Source organism: Haliaeetus leucocephalus, unplaced genomic scaffold, assembly GCF_000737465.1.
Source record: "Haliaeetus leucocephalus isolate CR32 unplaced genomic scaffold, Haliaeetus_leucocephalus-4.0 Scaffold166, whole genome shotgun sequence".
Classification (NCBI taxonomy): domain Eukaryota; kingdom Metazoa; phylum Chordata; class Aves; order Accipitriformes; family Accipitridae; genus Haliaeetus; species Haliaeetus leucocephalus.
Window position 1 is genome coordinate 1,400,957 of NW_010972602.1, and position 23,061 is coordinate 1,424,017.

At 35.3% G+C, this 23,061-nt stretch overlaps 1 protein-coding gene across 1 annotated transcript in view; it reads right to left on the reverse strand.

Annotated features, from left to right (window-relative positions):
- Positions 1-22,073, reverse strand: part of KIF14 (kinesin family member 14) — a 28,829-nt gene extending 6,756 nt beyond the window's left edge. Inside the window, exons 1-21 of the mRNA XM_010563419.1 lie at positions 20,959-22,073; positions 20,320-20,574; positions 18,759-18,846; positions 16,479-16,577; positions 14,836-14,888; positions 14,448-14,478; positions 13,988-14,095; positions 12,745-12,861; positions 11,987-12,105; positions 11,508-11,680; positions 11,011-11,158; positions 10,835-10,898; positions 10,438-10,622; positions 9,576-9,678; positions 9,187-9,347; positions 8,160-8,307; positions 7,292-7,444; positions 6,610-6,736; positions 5,924-6,017; positions 4,764-4,902; positions 2,382-2,482 (exon numbers count right to left, since the gene is read on the reverse strand). Of these exons, the coding sequence (XP_010561721.1) occupies positions 2,382-2,482; positions 4,764-4,902; positions 5,924-6,017; positions 6,610-6,736; positions 7,292-7,444; positions 8,160-8,307; positions 9,187-9,347; positions 9,576-9,678; positions 10,438-10,622; positions 10,835-10,898; positions 11,011-11,158; positions 11,508-11,680; positions 11,987-12,105; positions 12,745-12,861; positions 13,988-14,095; positions 14,448-14,478; positions 14,836-14,888; positions 16,479-16,577; positions 18,759-18,846; positions 20,320-20,574; positions 20,959-22,073 (3,581 nt within the window). The remainder of the gene's footprint in view (positions 1-2,381; positions 2,483-4,763; positions 4,903-5,923; positions 6,018-6,609; positions 6,737-7,291; positions 7,445-8,159; positions 8,308-9,186; positions 9,348-9,575; positions 9,679-10,437; positions 10,623-10,834; positions 10,899-11,010; positions 11,159-11,507; positions 11,681-11,986; positions 12,106-12,744; positions 12,862-13,987; positions 14,096-14,447; positions 14,479-14,835; positions 14,889-16,478; positions 16,578-18,758; positions 18,847-20,319; positions 20,575-20,958) is intronic.
- Positions 22,074-23,061: the final 988 nt, after the last annotated feature.

Here is a 23,061-nt window from a genome sequence, read left to right on the forward strand (position 1 = left end):
ATTAACAGACATCAGGCAAACAAAACAACATCTACTTTTAATTAATGGAACTTGTTAACACAGAATCTAAACAAGAGTGAAAGCAAGACAATCCAGACCATAAGACAGATCCTACTTACTTTCTTCAGGTTCTTGCTACTATGGCAGGATCTTCATTCCACATTCCCATTTTTAAGCTACTAGTTTATTACTGGATTATTATTATTTAAAACTTGAGACAAAACACATTTCTTCCGTACCTACTTGGACCATAGAAAGCAGACGTTGGCTTTTTTTGATGTTGTTTGCTGAACAGAATGAATTGCTTTTGGAAAGCCAGATAGGAGGGCTTTTTTTCTTGGTAGAAGGCAGATGTTCTGTAAAGTTCTTCATTGTCAGTGAGACAAGCTAACTTAGCTTCTCTGGCCTGGCTCTGGGTGCTTATCTGCCAGTGCCCAAGGTCAGCTCTTGGTAAGACAGCTGTTTGAGAAGACTCTGCCAGCCTTGAAGCTGTTAAAGAAACAGCTGGAAGGAGACACAGGAGGGGCTCCCCAACTTTTCTTGGAGCTGCATTTAAGATGAGTGTCCTGCCCTTGGTCCTGCCTGACTTAGACTGCTGTTGTGTTGTAACCATGCCTGTGCCTGGCCATATATGCCATTGATCTGGACCTGCAGATTTGACTTCCCAGGTTGACCTGGGACCTTGTCACAATGGCCGTGCCAGGCAATCACTGGACTGCAGGCTGACCCTGCCAACAGCCCCTGGACCTAATCCTGACTCACTGAGCCTATTTCCTGACTTAACCTCAGCCCTGCCTTGTCATTACGTACTTACCTGTGGATCTAGACTGCTGACTGACCCTGGTTACCATTACCAGATCTACTCTGCTCACCTCACTCAGGCACTGTGCGGCTAGGCTCTTTTTGGCAAGGGCACTGCCCTGTCTATCTTCTTGTCACATTCAGCCCCAAACTGACCTTTGATTTTGGAACAGCCTGTCCTTTGTGCTCCATGACACTACACATCAGAAACACCAACTCTTAGAGTAGCACATGGAATTAAATTTATTTCACCAGTCTTTGTGACTGACATCAGTTAACTGCTGTCAATGCAGCATACAATGCCAGTTTCCCCTTTCCAGTACCATTTCTTGTTCAGTTCAGCTTATATTGTTGCATTTTTACAATATGGAGAACAAAAACCAAAGACACTTCTGAGATTCAAGAACACACATTATAATACTGTACAGAATGCAGCATCACACAAAGAAAAGTATTCCAACATTATTCTATTATTAAAACAGCATTTGGACTAAAAATACAGAAACTGTTTACCCATTGCATTCTTTACAGTTAATTTTTGTTTACTTGGAATAGTCAGGAATGCCTTCCAAAATTTACAGTCAGATAAACTCACCTGCTTTACAGCAGAATAACAACAATCATATGGGCTGCTACCCACTAGCAAGGCTATAGTTAAGGACCTGTTAGCATTTCTGTTATAAGCTACAATTTGCAGAAGTTTGCAAGTCAGTTATAAATATCATTACAAGGCCAAAACTTCACATACAGGGTCCCAAACCAGTTGCAATTTACTCCTTAAAAACAATGCTTTCATATTATAGAACTGTGAAGAAAAAATTTAAAACTACACATTTCACTCTGCACTGATGATATCTAGATACAGAGTTTAGAAAGCCTTACACGTTTTGAGAAAATATACTTCTGGGTTTGGAGGAACTTTTATTCCTATTTCTTGCCCATGAGGAAAGATAAGAGAATGAATGAACAGAACTCATCAGTTTGGCACAGTGTATGGCGTAAGCAAGGATGGGAACAGATGTCCAAATGCCTATTTCAAATCACTTGCGTTATAACTAAATACATGGGTATCTATAATCTTAACCTGTGGGTCCTCTGCAGGCTAATTAAAAGTCCTGTGCTACAGACAAATGTATCAATTTCTGATAGCTCTCTGAAATAATTGGTAACAGCCTTTAATTACCTCCAGGAAGTTGTCAATGGTCGTACATAAAACCCTCTGGCACTGATCAGACATACACTGCATATAAGCTATACCGGACCTCAGAAACATTGCTGTTTAATTTGCCAAACTGCTTGAGCAGGTGTGCAATTCTTATTAGCAACATATTGCATACTAACACACATTTCATAAGTGAAGCCAGTAAAGCGTAGTAAGGTAACATTTAATTTAAACTTCCCCCCCCTCCTCAAATATATAAATAAATTCTCAATCAATTTGTTAAGTTTGACATTATAATAAGGTAAAAGAAAAAATAATAAATAAAAGACTATGTTAGTGGCACAGAAGCATACTTAGATAATTACACAAATTATTTTTTGCTTTAAGCATAGATAAAAGAGCTACAAATTATTATCACCTTCTTCTGGAAAGGGAGGAAACTGAAGCATCTGAAAGGTCAGGTTCCCACTCATCAGCAGGGTCATAAAACACATCAGCAGCTTTATTGCTATCATTACTCTGAAAAAATAAACACAAGGGAGAAGAAGGGTTAAACAGAAGAAGAGTGATAATAAAGCATTCAACCTATGGATGAATACAACATGTTCTAATAACAGTAGAACAGTAATTTTAACAAAAGAAAAAACATTAAGATATGTATAATCTAGAAGGTAACTGACTGCCAGCCAACTTGAGGTTTAAGTGTTTGAAAACAAACTAAAACAAGGTAAACATTTAGTGAAGACACCTAGCTACCCAACATCTGAGATACAGGAACACCAAATACAAAACTTTTTCACATCTCTCTCCAAGTCCCAGATACACTAAAACTCTGGACATATAATTTACAATTTTTTTTAATTTTTATATCTGGATTAGTGTACAGTTTTAGCAATAGTTTTCTGCAGGAAGTATAATCCAGTCTCTGATATTGTTAAGATCCAAACAGTTTTTAGCAATAAACATAGCAATATTCTTCTGTCACTGGAAATACTTGCATATTACAGAGTTATATCATAAAGGAGCGTTTCCTCCGGTTTTTATCTGGCTTTTCTTTAATGGCTTTTTTCCTTTTTGGACATCATATGGAAAGATTTTTAATTCAGATATATACTTATATATGAAGAACTTATTCTTTCAAATAAAACATAATTATTTAGTGAGATGCAGTTATTTCTAAGGTAGAAAAAAAGAGCATTCTGAAGTGAGAAAGCCTTCGTATTTTTCTCCACCAGCACCTTCAGTGCTCCAACAGTTGAGATGTCTTCCTCTGCAAACTTCACATATGCTACTTATGCCAGAATGTGATTCACATTTGGAAATAGCAAGCATACAAATATTTTTTTATATATTATTTGAAACAATTTCTACTCATTTTTCAATACTGCTCCAGACTAAACATAATACAAATATTGGAATGAAAAGAACTTATATGATCAGGAGAATCACAAATTGAAGCACAGAACAAATTTAGACAAGCTGCTCTCTCAATCTAAAACCTGGTCTTAAATATGTATTTTTCTTTTGTGCATTAATCAAAAAAACTCCAAACTAGTATAGCATGAAATACAAGATCATTATGGTTCTACTGGATTGCTTCGGATCTGTCCCTCATGTTAACTAGCTCTTTCTCATCTCCAATAACTTTCCTTCCTTTATCCTTCGTTATTTCACCACAGTCTAATAAAACAACTTTGGATTCATATGGCAGAACCCAAAAAACAAACAACATGCTATGATCAGCCCTGAAGATTGGAAAATCCCAGAATACTCCATTACCACTAAAAAAAAATGAAAGTACTTTTAAAGGCCAACTAAGAGATCTGAGAGATTTTGTTTGTTTGCTTATTTGGGGGGGTTTGGTTGTTTGTTTTCGAAGTAGTTCTTAAGCCTCTCAAGTGTTTGGCTCTAAAACACATTAAAAAATGCAATGAAAACACTGTCTGTTCATATGGAGTCAATAAAGATAAACTTATTTCTTACAACATTTCTCTCTTTAGGAGATTAAAAAAAATATGTACCATTTTCCCAGCAAATAAGAGCTGATACTGTAATCTTATGTGTATTCAATAATTTGGAACCAATGTCTACCTTTACATAATTACAAAGATTTTACCTGATGGTTATAGGGGGTTTTGTGGATACAGAGTCAAATGTAGGCACTGTTCCCACTTCTCCCTTTCTTCTATTTTATATCTTCCTTTTTGATACAAAAGATAGTATGATATGCAACAAAGTACTGCACATTTAGAGAGATACAGTACAAAAATACAGTTTATCTGATTAGAAGCAATGGAATTAAAAAAAAGGAATTAATATGCACCCTAATTGTCAGATTAAAGAAAAAAAGATGAAAAATGCCTTTAAAAACTCCCATTGAAGAACCTAAAGCACATATAGACAAAAGCAAACAGTAGCAAATTAACTTAGCAGAACCGAAGAAAAATAAAATGTAGTAATGAAAATTTAAGTGATACCTTTAAAAAGTCAAGTTTTCCTCTAGAACAGATAAACAATTGAACAACCAAAAAAACGACAAAGCATTCCTTGTTTTACTACTTCCCACTCTGTACACAAGATAACCTGAATAAAGTAATTGATTTCTACCGTCCTCTTTCTGTGTGATGTACAAGTACATATACATGTGTTGAATAAAAAAAATAACCATGTGTCTTGGTGTTTAAGATCACATAAAAACCAGAAGAAACCCCCAATATTTTCCTCCTGTATGGATTACCAGAATCTTATCTTGGACAAAATATTACTGATTATTAGTAGTTTTTCTTCAGTTGTTACTGACCTCATAGAGTTCTTTCATTGCTGCTAGTTTGCATTCAAATTTCTCTAGGCTCCAGAAAGTTGCTATTCCCAGTTTGATGTTACGAACCTGCACCTGAACAGAAGACACTGTTCCTGTTTTATCATCAATTTTGTCGTGCCTAAGAATTTGAGAAAGTTTAAAAAAAAATTAAAGACAAAAAATACCATTCATATTGCCAAAATAAACAAGGTACTTGTAGGTAGGATTATACAGAGAATAAAAATGTGATTACAAACAGAAATTGCTTGAGACATCATGTATCTCAAAACAAACATTAGCGTAGCCATTGAAATTATTTTTATGTAAAGGAAAAAAAGGAATCTCTGCATTCAGAGATAGAAGTAGTTACTAGCATACAAGTTCCTGGCTCTCCAGACACTCAGAACCAAATATATGTTACAGAATTCTACTGGCAGAGTTCTTGGTGAAGGATATGAAAAGGCAACATCTGAACAACACAGTAATACACACACCTACTAGGAAGTCCTAGCTTACCTGCATTTACTGTAGCTTTTTTTTTTTTTAAAAAATGATACAGTTTTCTCTGCACTAATGTATCTGTGCTCACACAAAGAACACCTGACCAATATACGGGTTAACTTCTAGAACACACTCTTAATCTCCGACTAACAAGTAGCATGGCATAGCAAGAGACCTGTGGAGTGAAACAACTGGTCCCAAACACTCGATACCCACTATAACTATGTTCTGAGGTTTTTACTTTGAACTACCTCTGCTGTGGTCCTGTGAACTGAACACCCTCTAGTGGCTGGCACACATTCCCCCGTTTAGTTCTGTCCAAAAGGAATGCAGTTAATGTGTTTTATGACCACTTTAATATATGAACCAAAGCAGGATGGACATGGGCATCAGCAGATTCACCTCCAAAGCACACTCAATACAAAATTAATTGTCTGTAGACATACCTTTAAAGTCCTGATCTAAAATTCAAATTTGAAATTCACATTTCAAACTAACAAGGCTAAACTACACACTTAACTAAACCTAGTTTGCAAAAGTGATCTATCATCTTCAATTTAACAAAACTGTCAAAAGAAAAACAAAGAGCTCCCTGCACATCCAGAATCCACCCCCCAATTATATATATCCCCTTACAATTAACTAACTCAGATACTCACCTGCAGAAAACAGTGTTTTTCCCTAATTCATTACTAATGGTGTTGGCCTCTTTGATCATCACAGATAGCTTCAGAGAATTCCAGTTAAGTGGAACTAATAAAGAATATAGCACATAATGATTAAGTGGATCAAACAATGTGAGGCAACAACTGTAGGGTTAGAAAAAAATGCAAAAAAGAAATGACAACCAAATGTGGAATGGAATTTAGCTAACAACAGTTCTGTGAATTCCCAATACATTGGGAAAAAATGACCCTCCCAGCCAAGATAACCCTTTATAAAAGGTCAGGTAAAGGGTATTTCAGAAATAGAGGCATAACACCAGACACTATATATTAATCTGAGAAAGGAAGTTAAACAGAATCATTTCTGTTACTCCAGTTTCCCCAATTAATGCCTAACCAGTTCAGCTAGAAGGGGAAAGGACTATTTAAGTAATCAGGGTAAATACAGACTACATGCATATCCACTGAACCACCCCTAGTGTGATTAAAACACCTTTTAGCATGGTCTGATATGTACAGCTTACGAACAGAAAGGTTCGCAGCAGCCAAAGGGCTCTTCTCATTTAGGATCATTAGAGAAGCATTAGAGGAAAAGCTCCTGGATCCACATCCACTAAATCCAAGCCCACCGAGCAAAAGAGAAGTCAGCATTACCTTTGCAACATTATATATATACATACTAGTCATAGTTTTATTCCCACTTCCACGATTCTTCTGAAGCATGTGTATTTCTTCAGCAATCTTCTGCTTCTCAGCTTCCAGAGCTTCAAGTATCTTTGCATGATGAATTGTATGATCTTCTAGGGCCTTGGAGGGGGGATTAAAAAAAAAAAAGCAAAAAAAAAAGGAAAAAAAACCCCTTCTTAATGCTGTTTATTGAAGCACAATTTCTTGTTGCTGTCATTTTAAAGACTCTCAGAGCAGGATAAAATTTATATTGGACATCTGCTATATGAATATGAAACCCTTCATCTTCAAACTCAGAGTTTTCTGGTTTTGCTTAGATATTGTTATGCTTAAAAAACCACCGGAATTAAAAATAAAACTTAAAAAAAATTAAGTCGTATTTGTTGCAGCAGTCAGATATATATGAACAACAGCCAAAAAGCAGTCATTACTTATATTAATCCCTGAAGCCATAAGAAATAAGGTCAGCATTAGTTTATCCCCAAATTTAATACAGTATCATACCCAGAGTGTAAACAAAACATCTGTTCTTTTGCATAAAATCATGCAGAAGAAAAAAATCTTCAGAAACATTTCATTTACAATGATGTATGTAAAAAAAACCCCTCAAACAAAACACAATTTATCACCTAAAAAGTTTGAGGGTTTTTTTGGGTTTTTTTTTTTTTAAATTACCTGCTTGGTAGCTAAGGTCTCCATTTCTAAACGCTTCTTACTGAAGTGTAGTTCTAGCTCAAGGTTTTGTTTTGCCTTCTCTAGCTCCTGTATTTTAGTTGCAGCTTTTTGGTTATTCAGTTCTTGGATTTGCTTCTTACGAGATTCTTCTCTCTAATATATAAAAAGGACAGATGAGAGGAGGTATGCCACTTCTACAGCATTTCTGACCCATCCCTTAGGCAGATATTCAGGTTTATTGTCTCTTCAACACATTTAAAACAATGCAGCCCCCGTGGACTACTCAGCCCAGTGTCAGCAGTGAAAGGTTACATCCCAGTTGACAAGCATCATGTTATGTCATCTATAGCACATTTAAGAAATAAGATACTCCATCATGATTATTGTTTTACCATGATGTACTAGTCTATGTCAACTTCTGCATATTGTAAAAGTATTGAAAAGACTAACAACAAAGTAGCATGCAAACTGGGAAGAAAAAAAAGCCATTATTAACTAAAACACTGTAGTAATTTAAAAGTCTCATAGAACCAGTTAGATTTGGTAGGGATTTTTCTTCACATATAAGTTACGCTCTCATCAAATTCACACTGGATTAACATTTTAGTTCCTGACTAGTTCTACAAACCAAAATCCCTAGAATAATTCTGAAGGGGATACCTGCTTTACAGCTTCTTGTGTTAGTAAGGCTAACTTTTTTTTTTTTTTAAAAGAAGAATGAGCTTAGCGTTCCCTAAGACACTGTTATAGTATACAAGACAAAAAATAGGAAAACCCCAAACAAAAAAACAAACAAATAGAAACGCAATACAACAGCTTCTGCTTTATTTTATTGGTAAGTTTTACGAATCATGCAACAGCAGCTTACCACCTCTGCTTCCAGTAATTTTATTTTGCTTTCATAAGCTTCTTTTTGTGAGGTCAGTTCTTGCTGAACCATCTCTTTTGCAATTTGGACACTTTGCATCATTTCTTCCTTGGCTTTGAGTCGTGCCTCTTCAATTTCTGATTCAAGCCTACAAGTGGAAGTATCATATGTTTAGAACGCTGTCTTTAATCTTATAGACTGCGTAGAGATTGTAATTGTTTCTTCTATCATGACAGGACCCTCCAATTTTAACAGTAAAAATATGAGGGGTTCTTTCAGTTGGTTTGGGGTTTTTTTTGTTTTGGTTGGTTTTTGGGGGCTTTTTTCAGAAAAACTTTTATACTTTACCTAGATATTTTTGATTTCATAGGGAAAATGTAGACACTGGTAAAGATGGAAGACATTCCAAATTTTTAAAGTCCACTTGATTTCCATTTTTATTTTATTATTATACCTTTCACAAAATTTAAGAACCATAATAGAAACTCAGTAAATCATGTTAAGATGCAGAAAAGTAAATTTGAAGTCAATGAGTCTTGCGGTTTAATAACTCCCAGGAACAAAGCAAGCACAAGTAACGCTTCACTGTCTCTCCAATTCTCCACCATCACAGAAGACCAAGTTTGTAACTTTGGGTTCTTCTCGATTTTCCTAAGACAGTTGCTTTTCAGGGTTTAAATATCTCTAAAACATCAAAAGTCAATTTCAGACTCATTATATGCTTGGAGAGAAATGAAACTGAAGAGATAGGCTACCTGGAAGGTCTCTGGAGCTCAGTGATTCTTTAATAGTGGTCTACATTCTTGACAACCAGACTAGATTGTGATCACCTCTTACAGGTATACATTCATTTCAGCTAAGTCTGGGACTTCATTTCCAGTATAAATTGAGTTAACAATAACCTTGCTATTTTCCAACTTTCCCTTATTGTGAAATATTTAATGATCTTTAGTTTCTTATTTCTTAAACTTATTGCACGGTTGCATTAACAACTGAATTTGTTTTTAGAACAAGATATAATACTTACTGTGTTCTCTGTGCAATAAGAAGCTCATTCTTCGCAAATTCAAAATCTTTTGGACTATCATGCAAAAACATAGTCCCACAAGATGACCTTTTAATTTTCTGAACTTCTACTGGATGATTAAACCTGAAATAATGGTCTCCCCCAAGGATCACTCGATCACCCTATTTGGAAAGGTGGGGTGGAAAAAAAGTTTGTTCTATAACTTTCAGGCTCATAGGCAAATTTACAGTGCTTATAACATAAGAGGTGGGGCTAGAAATCAAAGAGGAAGAGACAAATATTTACAGTTTCAGAGCCTTCTAAGAAAAGCTTCAGTCTGAAGTTGTAATATTAACAAAGCAAAGAAATCCACACATACGCATATTACTATTACCAAAACAATTACTTACATGATGCAGAACTGTTGGGTCTAAAATGCATTTCCCATTTACATATGTCTTTGCTTCTCTCAGTGGAATAATACTCACTTTACCAACAGTATTTTTTATAACACTGAAAACAAGAAACATTTGCAATATCAGTAGCTCATGTTAATTGCAAATGATGTTTGTTATAGACTAAAACTCATGCTTTAGATAGTGTCCTGTTATTGTTTTTCCAGATGCGGATTGTCTTCATACTGTTTGGTTACAACATACATAATTAATGAGTGACAATCTATATTTTGGAAGAGAATCAATATTTAAATCCAAGAAGAATCTGCTGCCAAACAATTACTACATTACCCTGTCATCTGAGCATTTCTTTGATAATGCTTGATTTCCCAACAAACCCACATCTTTCATGTTTTCAGTAACTGATTAGTTAAGTTTCTTATAGCAGTTTGTCTGGGATCAGTTGCATAGAATACACTTTAAATAATATTTCTGCAATATGGCCAAGTTGCTCTCTATTTTTAGTTTTAAGTAAGAACTGTCAAGGCATTTCGCTTTTCCATTGAACTTAATGTAATAGTTATCACACATTATCGTTTCATCAGGTCCTTATCCAGCACTTCAGCACAAATAGAAAACTTTGCTACATGAATCAAGTTAACAAAGAAATTAAAACACCTTGGTTAACAGATTTCTGGAGGGAACAGAAGGACGTTACTTTAATCATTGAGCAGTACAAATATTATGCCTAAATAGTATTTTCCTGGAGAGAAAACCATATTTTGTTACTGCCAGAAGGAAGAGTGACTCCAAAAGAAAGGGAAGGGTGAGAAGAAATATTTCCTGCTCTCACTTAAAGTATAAAAACACTACATACCAATGGTCATCAGCAATTAGCACTCCGGAAAGCTGGATATCATGTTTCGAATTTGGTGTATACCTTCCAACTGTAGTTTCTCCTTCTTTGATCATATACAACAGGACCTCAGAAAGCTGAGGATCTTCATTGAGATTGACAAGGTTTGGTAAATGATTGTCCATTTTGAATGCTATTCCTGCTTTCTAGATAAAAGATAGCTCTGTATAAATAAACAATTTACTTTGTGTGTTCAAGTATCTGTATCAAATTTTTCTAAGTCATCACAGTGGTCTGTTAAAAGAATAGAATTAAGGAAACCAAATCTTACAACTACTAATTCTGCTGCAAGGCTTGCTGATGTTATATTTTCTGTACTATCTCCTATAGGAAAGTGAAGCGGAGAAAGAAAACATACCTGCAATTCTTTTATATCTTCTAATTTCCTTTTTTCTGCTTGTTCAAATTTTTCTTTCCAGGCCCTTAATATATCGAGAGGAAAATAACACAACAGATTAGGAGAAAAGGAGAAAAATTACACCATGTAAATTTTACCATTTCTATTTTGAAGTAAAACATTAATGATTGCCCAACCTTTGCATTTCTGCTGTGTCCCTCTCCTGCTGGTGCAATTTTACCCTCAAAGACGTTATTTCCTGCAAACAACATCTGTATTTTTCAGGATCAGTGTTCAGAGCGCTTTTCTGAGCTGCCTTCAGTTTTTCAATTTCAGCTTTCAATTCTACATTAGACAAACCAGACACACAGCATGCACAAAAAACAAAGACAAAATAGGGTTTAGACATTTCAGTACAATACTAGAAAATTCACCCTGTCATTTAATTAAAAATAAAACACCTTTCCCCATTCCATGTTCTCAAGTGTAGCATAAGATATCATCTGAACTTTGGCCAAAAAAAGCAGCTCACAAAAGAATAATATTAAAAGGAAGATATCCTAGGTTGTATTAGCCTAGTTGACAAGTAGTCAGTCAACACAATAGACTACCAGTAACAACAACTCTTACAGAGCAGTAAGTTAAACACACATGCAGATGAAAAACCCTCAAAGACTGCAGAAGTCAACCTCACCTCTGATTAGCTTGGCATTCACATCTTCATTTACTTTAGCAATGTTGATAATTGAACAAGCTTGTTTTGCATAGCGAAGAGTGCTGAGTGTTTCTTCAGTACTGCTGGCAGCTGGACTTACTGTAGCAATCATAGCAGTTTGCGAATTTCCACCAAGACTTTCCTTTAACAACCTTCATTTGACAGGAGAGTAGAAGTCAATCCCTGGCCACCACATTTAAAGAAAAATTAAAACTTCTCAATCTGAACAGATTAAATACAAAACACCTAGGGTCTTGCTACTTGTTTGAGAGTGATTGTTAGCTACCTAAAATACAAACCAAAGTCCTGTTTGTCCTTTACCTGATGCAACACTCTAATTTCTTCCCTCCATAGGACATTTGAGAGAGAGGGAGGGAAGGAGGGGAAGTGATGCCTCCTGAAGAGAAGAGGATGAGAAAGATTTTACTTCTATATAAAAAATCCTGAAGCATACATACCAAGTAAGGACAGATTCCCGGTAAGGAATGAAAGTTTTCTTTCCATTTTGAGATTGTTTAGACAGTGCAGAAATAACTTTTCCAAGGGTTAACAGTGATTTATTGATACTCACACCCTCCTACATAAAACAAAAATAAAAATACTTATAATACAGTTGTATTTTCTTCTGTGATGTTATTGACTGTACTGTTGATTTAATTGTGCTTATTCAATGTATGGTACAGCTGTAACATAATAAATGTCACCACTGATGTTAAAAAACAACAATAAGCTGCCAGAGTATCCTAGAAGATCTTCATTTGAAAAGAACAGAGACCCTGGCTTTAAAGTAAGAAGTGTTAAGAACCATCAAACTTATGAGGGCAGCCTGAAAGAAAGTCTCTTATAAGAAACTCTATTTACTTAAACCCCCCAAAAAAGGGGCAAGCCCCAACTCCATGCAATATCCAATTCATGATTTGGAAAGTCATGTGGACAGTTTTTCCTCATTCCTTCTAAAGGATCATTAGGCCTGCATAGTGTGGGGAGTGCTGTCCTAAGCAAGATCTGGCCTGCCATACTGCACAGTCAAAACAGCTTCTTAGGGCCACCCAACCTCATTAGCAATATGCTATGCAATACTTAAAAGCAGAAGGTCTACATATCCTTTTATAACTACAGTTCCTGCCCAAGAGTCCTGGTAGATGAGGGATGCTTTGGAGTTTAGGGGTATTCTTTGGAGTCTGTCCTTTTCCACAGATTTCCAGTCTTGGTTTACCTTCAGCCTTTCTCCAGTGGTCTGAGCTGTTGAGCAGCATTCACTACCAGCTAGATCAATTAGATTTATGTGACTGGTAAGCCTATGATCACATTGTTCTTCATCCACAAGTTTTACCTGGAAAAAAGGGAGATGTTTGCATTCAAACCAAAACAAAAAGGCCAAGGACAAGCAGAAATCTAACAAGCTGTTCACTTTAAATACATTAAAAAAATCTACACTTCCATTTACTTTTTGACAAGGTACCTTCATGTACATCCCTTGAAGGAGACTAAATTCAGACTTTTAACCATAGTATCAATTGTTTGCCATTGAATAACCGTATAAGCATAAACTGCAAACATAACAGATTAGCAAACTAGGGGTTTGGATCTGAAGTTTGACTACTGTGGCTATCCAATAACCATGGAAATCTTTAGCTGTTACTGACTTAGACCAATGAAGATCAGCTAAGTAGTCAGTGGAAAAGTCTCAGGACTAGTTCTGATAGAGAAAAGAAATAATCTAGTGGTGAGAACCATGAGCGGAAGAAGGAAGGAGATTAGGAAACTGGGCCAAAAAAATTAAACCCATCAAGAACAACAAAAAACCCAAACCAACAAGTTATTTGTGCATGGAGAAAACTGACAGTCTGTAGACTTCTGAGGAGCTCTACCTATTTCACTTCTGTTTTCAAGCTCATCTCACTTAGTCACGTTTTGTCTGTTACACATCTGTAAATCAGGTGAGGAGTTGTAGTCCCTATATGCTGGAGACACATGGGTGAGAGACATCCTGAAGTAAAGAAACATTTACTCTGTGAACTGTGTTGCAACTGAGCAGAAACTGCATCTCCTACTATTGTCCCAGCTCATCACCTGCAGGAACTCAGCACAGCTATCCACTTTGCACAGCTTAACCTTCTTAGAAGCTAAGATGTATTGGCAGCAGTGTGAAAATAGGTCTGGTCTCAATTAGGATTCCAATTATATCTCAAAACTCACACTCAGAAGCTTGGAACTACTCCCAGATCTGCCAGTCTAGACATATTTATATTGCTGCTATAAATATATGTAGCACAGACACATCAGAAACTACTCAAAGCATGTAAAATAAAACAAGTTTTGCCGTGCAGAAAGACATGTTAAAATGCCCTGTGCTTTATTCATCTTCTTCAAGTATATTCTCACAACAGTTTTCTAGGCAGCACACAAAATACCTTTTTACTACCTGGTTTGAACAGATATAAAAAACCCAGCAATACCTTGGTTTGTGTCATGACAAGGGTGAAGACAGAATGAGATCTAGAGCTCTTGTCATTCATTACTGTAGCAGCTGTTGCTCTCTGCTTATTTCCTAGTTCAAGCCAACTCTGTAAAAGATAAAAGTCAGGATGTGAAACCAAAACCTACTTTGGGTAGTTAACTGAAGATTAAAATGTTTGCAAATAGAGTGATTAACACAAATCATGACTCTATAAGGGACAAATTAAAACTTAAGAGATAACCATGTGAAGAGAGTGACGCTTGCCTGTATCTATCTACTTAGCTCCCTTATATAGGGCTAGTCTTCATTAGCCTTTTACAAAATCAACTGAAATATCATAGACTACTGGACAGTCTGTAAAGCATTTTCTTCCCATCCATGGAACTTAGTTTTCAGCAGTGAAGAAAGGAACAAGTAGAAATATTTACGTTCCCTTTTAGTAAAGAAAAAACTCTTACCTGGATATCAGAGTAAGAACTGACAACATTCCTAAGGTGAGAGAAAAAAAAAAAAAAGCTTGGGTTCAGACTGTTTTCTTTCTACATTTTCCCCTGCTGCCTGCATTCTGAAACATTTCCTCAGTTACAGACATAATACAAACATACCATGAAAGCTCCAGTTGTCTTGAGACTCCCACACACTTATTTCACTAAAGCAATACACTAAACGAAATGTGTCAAATAAAGCTAGACATGGGTATGCATTTTCATAAAACTACGTGACACTAAGATCTTGCCTAATTTACTGGTGAGTACACAAGCTTTCACAGAGCCTCAAGATAATAATTGGCACACTCTTTCAGGATTACACCATATACCTATTAAAATGTGAACAGTTAACACTTACACTGTCAGGCCTTCCACATATGGACCTAACACTGGATGTTCTCTTACACGAAGCTGTTGAGAATAAAAATAAATAAATTAATTAAAATAACAATTATTAGGAGTGCATTAGCTAGACCTAGCACTCAGGAATATCTTAAAATTAAGAGAAAGTCTATCTAGTATGACATTTATCAAACAAAACCTAGTATGAATCATCTAAAATGATATTTTCAGGAAAATACCTACAACTGAATTTTTCCAGCTGCCTGAGAAATCACAGCAGACTGTACCAGGCCACTGCTCACAGAGCTAACTGCAAGAACATGTATCTTATATAAGACATTTACATCAGAAAAAAAAAAAAAAAAAAACCAAACCTTTTCTGCAACAGAAATCTATTATGTTTCCAAATTAAATAGCTTAGCTCAAAATCATTGACAAAACTCAGATGAAAGCCCTCCTACTATAAACAAGATAGTATACTCTTTACTTCTGTATAACTAGTCCACACAAGTCCCAAGCTTTGGATAAAGGACTTATTTCAACAGCAAGTTGAAAGCAGTGTATCTTCTATATCATAAACTAATACTCATAGTTTACACACAAGTGGCCAGTATAGTGTTCAATATGTCAAAGTACAGAAAGTATTTTTTTTTAATATATAAAACGTAATAAATTCCTTCCCTACATCCCCTACTCAACACAAATTTCTTTAATTTATGGTTTTACATATTCTAACACACAAGCATTCAAAACTAGCTGAACTAGTTTAACTAGTGATCCTTAACTAGTTAATCAGACAACTGAATTCCCCCCCCCCCCCAAGTTTCTTGGGAAACAACCAACCAACCAACTGAAAAAAAAAAAGGAACTTCCTGACAGCCCCATAGCACTAAGTAGTAAATAATCCAGGGGAAAGAATTGGGAAGATATTATCCACTTCGGTATTAAGCTCTTACATGATAGTAGTTTTCTGTAGCTGGGCAACGTAAATACACAGAGGAAACAAAGTAGGGAAAAATTCTCCCTTTGCAAGTATTAACATTTTTTCATTAATATACTATGGACTGCAGTTAGATATGTAGAGGCAGTGGCAAACAGGCATCCCAGTAGATAAACAATAAATAGATATTTTCAGAAAGTGAATTTTCAGTAGCGTTGAGAACTGAGGAGACTGTTGGATCAAATACAATTAGGCAAATACTTTTGCCCCCCGTCCCCCCCAAACACCACTGGAAGCCTCCTGACACTGTCACCTGTCTACTTTAGAACTCAATCCAAATTACAAGATTATAACTCAAATTATATTGCACAAAAGACAATATAAACTGGAGATTTAGTTAATAATATTCTAAAAGATTTTTTATAAAGGCTGATAAGATCATCTTCGTTTTGCAGATAGATATGTTAACAATTTTGAGGTTCTACTGAATTGCTTTGTTTCTATTTCAGTGAGATTTTGGTGTTGCTTAGCATTTCTGAATTGCCAAGCATTTTGCTTAAAGTCATATAGTGAGGGTTTTTTTTTTTACTTGAAACCCATTATTCACAACAATCTAAGGTACGTGGATAACAAAACAATGATCACTTGTCATTTGTGTTTACAGAATAAATGCCACTACTTTGAGATTATGCATATACTTCTTTCTGTGAGCAACTTACTGGTTGTTTCTTCTGTCCACTTTCAGCTTTAAAGACAAGCAAATCATGAATTTTCTCATTGTATACTTCAAAAAAGCTCATTTCAAGATGATACAAAATCTAATAAAATTAATAATAAGAGTTATTAATGTAGTCCACAAAACATTTTCAGCATCCTTTGTTTCACAAATTAACCTAGATTACCAGATCCTGCTATTCAATGTTACAAGCATTTGTACTGAAGGGACTTTCCAAGAAAACAATATCCTAAACCAGGGATCTGCTATTGCCAAGAACACAATTTATTGGAATTCCCTCCACAGCCGTTCCCAGATGACAGCTATCAAGCTTAAAAAAATGTATATACATCCATCTCAGAAGCTTCAGTGTTGGGTTTTTAGAACATGAAAACATAGTTTTGTTTGCACCTGCACTAGTTTCATTCCCTTCGGGATTGTGCTTCTACAGCATGACACATTGTCAACATCCTGACATGGAACAGAACGGAAAGATAAACCTTGATTTTACCTAGAGCAATTTAAAAAAACAAAAAATAAAACAAACAAAAAAAACAAACAAAAAACCCTAACAAACTTTCACAAAAACTCATCTCCTTCCTCTGAAGGCATCCAGGTAATTTTTTTTTTTTTTCCCTTCTTAAATAGAATGGAATTTTCTTTAAGAGACAAGGAAGATTGTAGCAAAAAACCTAAAACATTGAAGTAAAAAATATAAGATTTGAGACAATTTGCAGCAGCAGAATCACTCATTCACAATGCATAAGCAAAGGAACAACAAACATATCTAGCATCTCTGTGTTTTTTTCAAAGTTATACTCTCTAGCCAAATCCAGTAATAAATAACCTTCTTAGATTTCTCAGTGCCTATCAAATCTACCATAGGATCAGAATATTATGTGTTCACTGGTATTAGGATTCAAAGTCAAGAATGCAAACATAAAGCAATAAAGAAATTTGGAATAGTTAAAAATGGAAAAGTTTGCCTGCATAAGCTTAATTGAATGTTAACATCTACTGACCTGCGAGTCAATCCTTACAGACATGGACAAACACACAGAGAAAAAGAATGCAAAGAACAGCCTTTGTCACCAGCATGTTTTGCATCAGATACTCCTTACCCAAGAAAGAGCTGAAATATAAGTTTCTAATCCTTTTCACAATTTTAAGAGGCATTCAGAGTTTCTAACCACAAATTATGATTTGTGTTATTACCACGGAAAGCTTTAGATGCACAATTCAAATCTCAGGCACTGTACTGTAATCAAGCTGGTTCCTCAAAAGTGATTCCGTTCCAGAAATTCAGTCTTAGAAAAGCCGTAACAGTCAGACAGAAAACTAATCGTACCTGAAGAATTCCCACAACCCAACCCCCTGCATACCTGCATTCTCCGTTTCAGGCTTTTCTTCTTAAGATATGAAATGAGTAGTTTAAAAAAAATTTTTAAGACTTTAAGGTAATTGCATCTCCAGTTATGATTCTGTAAATTTACCATTACTACACCAGTTAGTTGGGGCAGAAACAGAATGTAACCCTTCATTAAAATACTCTGTAAAGGACTACTACTTTGTTGTTTTTAAATCCATATACCATAGGTGTAGGACAGGAATTCAAATCAAAATACATTGTGATCAGGTGAAACATTCCTACCCCCTCTCAGAAGACCACTGTTTCATATAGAGTTATGGACAAATAAAGATCTATTTTCAAAACAGAGAAGGAAACAAAACATTATTTACAATGAAAATTTTGAAGTCTTAAAAAAAAAAAAATCCAGGTGGGAGTAGTTGATTTTTTTTTTTTTTAATTTTAGCAAGAATACTGAGCTAGAATACTAGAATTAGAATACTATTAAAGTGTATTTTGCTTTGATACGTGACAACGTTTAGATAAATTCATATTTTTTAAGTTCTATTTTTTATGCCTCCACTGAAAGTATGGAACCCACTAGGATTTCTTTTTACCTTTCCTTACATAAATATTATCTTGTAAGTCATGCTATATAGAGGAAAGATCCTAGTCTGGTGACACATCAAGAAAATCATGCCCATATTTCTTTTTTACATAGTTGTCATTAAGGAAGCAAAACAATGTTGATTTTAACTATTTAGGGAACCCTGTTAATCAGAACAGAAGTAAGAGCTGAATCAACAAAAGAATACAGACATTAACAAATGGATCAGCACTAAGGTATAAAATGAAAGAATGAAACAGGTATCAAAATACTGAAATGCATCAGTTTCCTCATAACTCAATATAAGGTCAATAGCATGAGCATACCACCTGTTGCTTGTCCATTTGTGCTATTTGAGTGAAAAGATCTTCACAAAGTCTTGGAATTATTCCGCGGTCTTCATCAAATCCCATCATCCTGTATTTACAAAAAAACTGCTAGTTCAGTTTTGTAACTGTCTATAGCTAGTTTTAATAATACTTGTATAGTTCTAAAGTTGAAGTGCCACATGCTTCTAAGTTAAAAAAGTAATAAGCAACAGAAATAAACCTGATCTAAGTTGGCACTTGCTTGAGCGGAGAGTTGGACAGGATAATGTCCAGAGGTCTTTTCTAATCTCCATTGAAAAATAGGTTGAAAACGTAAGTAAAACTAAAACCCTACAGCAACTGAAGAGTAAGCTATACTATAAACAGTAAACTTATAGATGTTTGATATCCTAACATGCATGCATTTTATTCTCTGCACACTGACAGTGTAGTAACCTAAGCCCCTCTCCACCTCTGGTGTAGTTTTTTTCCTGTCTAGTTCTGCCACTGCAAAACACCAGTGTACTGGACTAATTCAGCTACAGCCCAGAGACGCACACAGCTGCACAACATAGTTGTCAGCAGAAATTTGTTGTGTACACTTGACCTGAGGACACAGTTATTACTGATATTAATTTCAGCCTTGCTTAAAATACAAAGGGGTGAAGGTAAGTAATTGTTTACCAGAAAGTGGAGGAAAAGAAAAAAAAACAAAAAGCAATGAACAACCAACAAACCTACAAATAGGATAACAATTGCAATACTAAGCATATCTTTCTTTTAGGCCAAGGTAAATAGACATTATAAGTAAAAATTAGTTCCTACTTAAAAAGGAAAATCCTACCTCCGTATAAGTTCTATATTGATTATAAATTGAATAGAAACATTAAAATTATGTTAAATTCAATAGAAACATTTCTGGTCCTCAACTATGTATATCAAAGTCTATAGCACGTCATGGGAATTATAAAGCTCATAGAACTGATTTTAATAGATGCATGCTTGGAAACAAAACAGTTCACTAGGCATTCTATTGAAAAATACACACAAGGTGTATAAAATTGGCTATAAACTCTCAAAATGTTACACAAAATAATCCTAGACAAGTAAAAATTAGATTTCAAATAAGCAGTGCCACAAACTGGATTTTTTATTTAAGTTCTGAAACAGTCAGGACCATAATTAGAATGATCTCTTAAAGGTCTTGTCCAAAAAACATAATATACTTTAGAACATGTCACTTTACACAAAAAATGACCAACAGTGGTGAACAATGGCACTGGGATAGTCCGAGAAGCTCTCAACATTAATAAAGGTTTTTCTTCACTAAAATCTCTGGAGAGAGCTTTTATTTTCTTCACTAGAAGTAGAAAGAGGTCAGTGTCAAACAAATAAAAATATTCTACAGCTAACTTTGTCTTAATTATTATATTGTTTTAATTATTTTTCTTTTAAAATAGCAAGACCGTTTTAACACAATTCAATAACTATGAAATCTAGTCCACACAAACTCTTTTCATGACTTTACAATGCATAACAATTGGCTCCTACAGAATTTTAACAACTATTATTAGGAACTTACGTGTACGATTTTCCAGAACCAGTCTGCCCGTAAGCAAAAAGACAAGTGTTATATCCCTCAAAAGCTCTTTCTAGGAGCGGCACTGCCAAAGTTTTATAAATCATTGCTTGGCTTGCAAAATTAGGATGACACTTGTCAAAAGACCAGAAAGAGAAGTCATAACTAAAGCTGTAAACTTGGTTTGTGGCTGGATTTTGTACAGCTGTCTCTGAACCACTCATGGAGATTACAGGGAGTAAGTTTTCATTTTTCTCTCTGAATGGGAGAGGAAAAAAAAAAGTTAAAAAATTAAAAAGCATAAGCTACATGCTTTAAGTTACATCATTTCAATGACCTTATGGAAAATAAAAAGGTTGGTAATCATTGTTAAAAAAACCTGTTTGATGAACATACAAAGTATTCAAGATCAAAATACTTCAGCTAATGAATATGTAAAAAATAGCCCCAAACACCTATAAAGTGAATTCAAACTTTTAATAAAATATTTGTCTTGATGTTGCATGAAATATCAACTAATTTCAAAATATGTATTATATCCTTATTGGGTCAATGATTAAACAATTAAAAAAATACAAAGTGGGAATCAACATACACTATAAAAGCTACTATTAACATCAGAAATAAGTCCAGGATACAAACCTGTTACTGAAAGGCCGTACACGCACAGCTACAATCACTTTGCTGTTTTCCACTTTGAAAGCATCTTTCTCAGTGCTATTGCTCTCAGCTAGAGTTTCAGTGTTGTCTTTTGTTTCTGAACTTCTACTCACAGAAGGAGAGCTGGAGACATTAGTTTTCTTTTTGGCTAAAATTTGAAGATGAGGTGTTCGTTTATTTGAAGTGGACGGAGATGGCTGATCCCGAGAAGTGCTGTTCTTTGGTTTAAGCTTAAATCCTTCTGTTGAACATTTCATTGGTGTCCTTGGTCTTTCCACACTGTTATGTTTTATAACGAAGTGTTGTAACCTTTGCCTTCCAGCTAGCTTATTTATATTGCCTTTTTCATTCACTTGTTCTCCTGATAGCCTATTAATATATTTTGAGGTAACTAATTGTTCTGATTTAGGAACTTTATTTTGAAGTTTTGTGTCAGCAGTGCTTGTCCTATATTTTAAATGTGTGCAGCTATCATTTTCACACAGACCATCAACAAAGCAAAGGGAATCCTTGCTGTTAGGGTGACACTGCAACTCTGTACTTGACTGACCCTCAGCTAACTTAAAGCTTGGTTTAGTATCACAGGTATCATTATTATTCATATTTGGTGGAAGCGCAATCTTGTAATTTCTTTGTGCAGCAGAGTCAGTATTTTCTATTCCAGGCACAGTATTCTGATTAATTTTACTCTTCTCTATGGAGCCAGTCCTCACACGCCTCTGCAGAGCCAGTCTTTTCTCCATTTGTATATTTTCCATGCCCTGTGTTGCGTGTGCATGCAGTTGTTCACTAGTGGACACTAATTTTTTGCTGGCTCCAGTTCTCCTCCGGAGTGTTAACCTGCCTTCAGGTTTAAATGTAGTTGATGTGTCACCCACTTTTTTACAGGCTGAAATCACATAGGTCCTATTAACTTCCTCAGTCTTATTCTGAGAACGTGAAAGTAGAATATCCTTTTCCTCTCCTGACACCTGTGATTTCAGTTGCTGCCCAGACACCTTGCTGCTGGTAAAGGTATTCTGCGAAGAAGTCTTCTGCAAAGTGGTAATACATTGTGCCTCAGAGGGGCTTCTCGCAGGAACTGTGTAAATAGGCATTTTGTCTTCCAGCAAGTTAACATTAGGTTTTTAGTAAGTACTACACGTTTCCTAAAACATCATTTCTAGTTGCATCTTCTTAAGGAATCTAGGGAAACAAAGCAAAAATTTTTTATGATGCTCACATCCAGTGCAAGTTATGTTTCGATGCACGAGGAGCTCTTGATGTTTACTGCAGTAAATACATGTTCCCAAACATTAATTACAATTAGTATCCTGTTTCACCTCCCGCACTTAAAAAAAAAAGTAACTTCTATATTTGAATGACTGCTTCCACCAATAATAGGCTATTTGATTCCATTTATTGAGTTCTATGATTTGTTTCAGGAAGTAAACCAAACATCACGAAAAAGCACCAGTTGGTACAAAGAACAATCTATTCAGCAACAAAGATCACCGTGGACATTTCTTCCAAATGATCTACCATGATCCTCAAAGAAAAGGAATTAAAGTTTGTGCCTCCACTCACAACTATTTATGCTCTTAGTGTTTCACAACTAACAGACTCAAACAGAACAACAAAAAAAGGAAGTCTATGAATACAGAAAGCAGATTTTTTTTCAGGATCTTGATATATAATATAAAACCCACTATCAGAATAAGACAGTTAAAGACGACTATTACAATACGTTTGGACATTGTTTTAGTTCACTATAGTACATACATAGCAAAACAAAAAGATCCCTAGCCTAGGGGACAGAAGAAAAACTGTAAAAGGTGTTCCACATTCTTTCTACAGGTAAATATTTAGAAATCTGTATATATCCAATCTGTATAGAAAAGTATGCTTTCACTGTTGCATATGGATCATAGTTATTGGGTTGTTACAGGTTTGACATTACTACCCACTACAGACTTGCCAGCTGCAATTAATTTGCCATAAGTCAACAGTAAGTCACCTGCCTTAGATCCTTCAAAAATTGCATATATCATTAACAAAAGCAGCAGATGGGGGGGAAGCAAGATGAGAGCAGGTGATGTAGAAGCA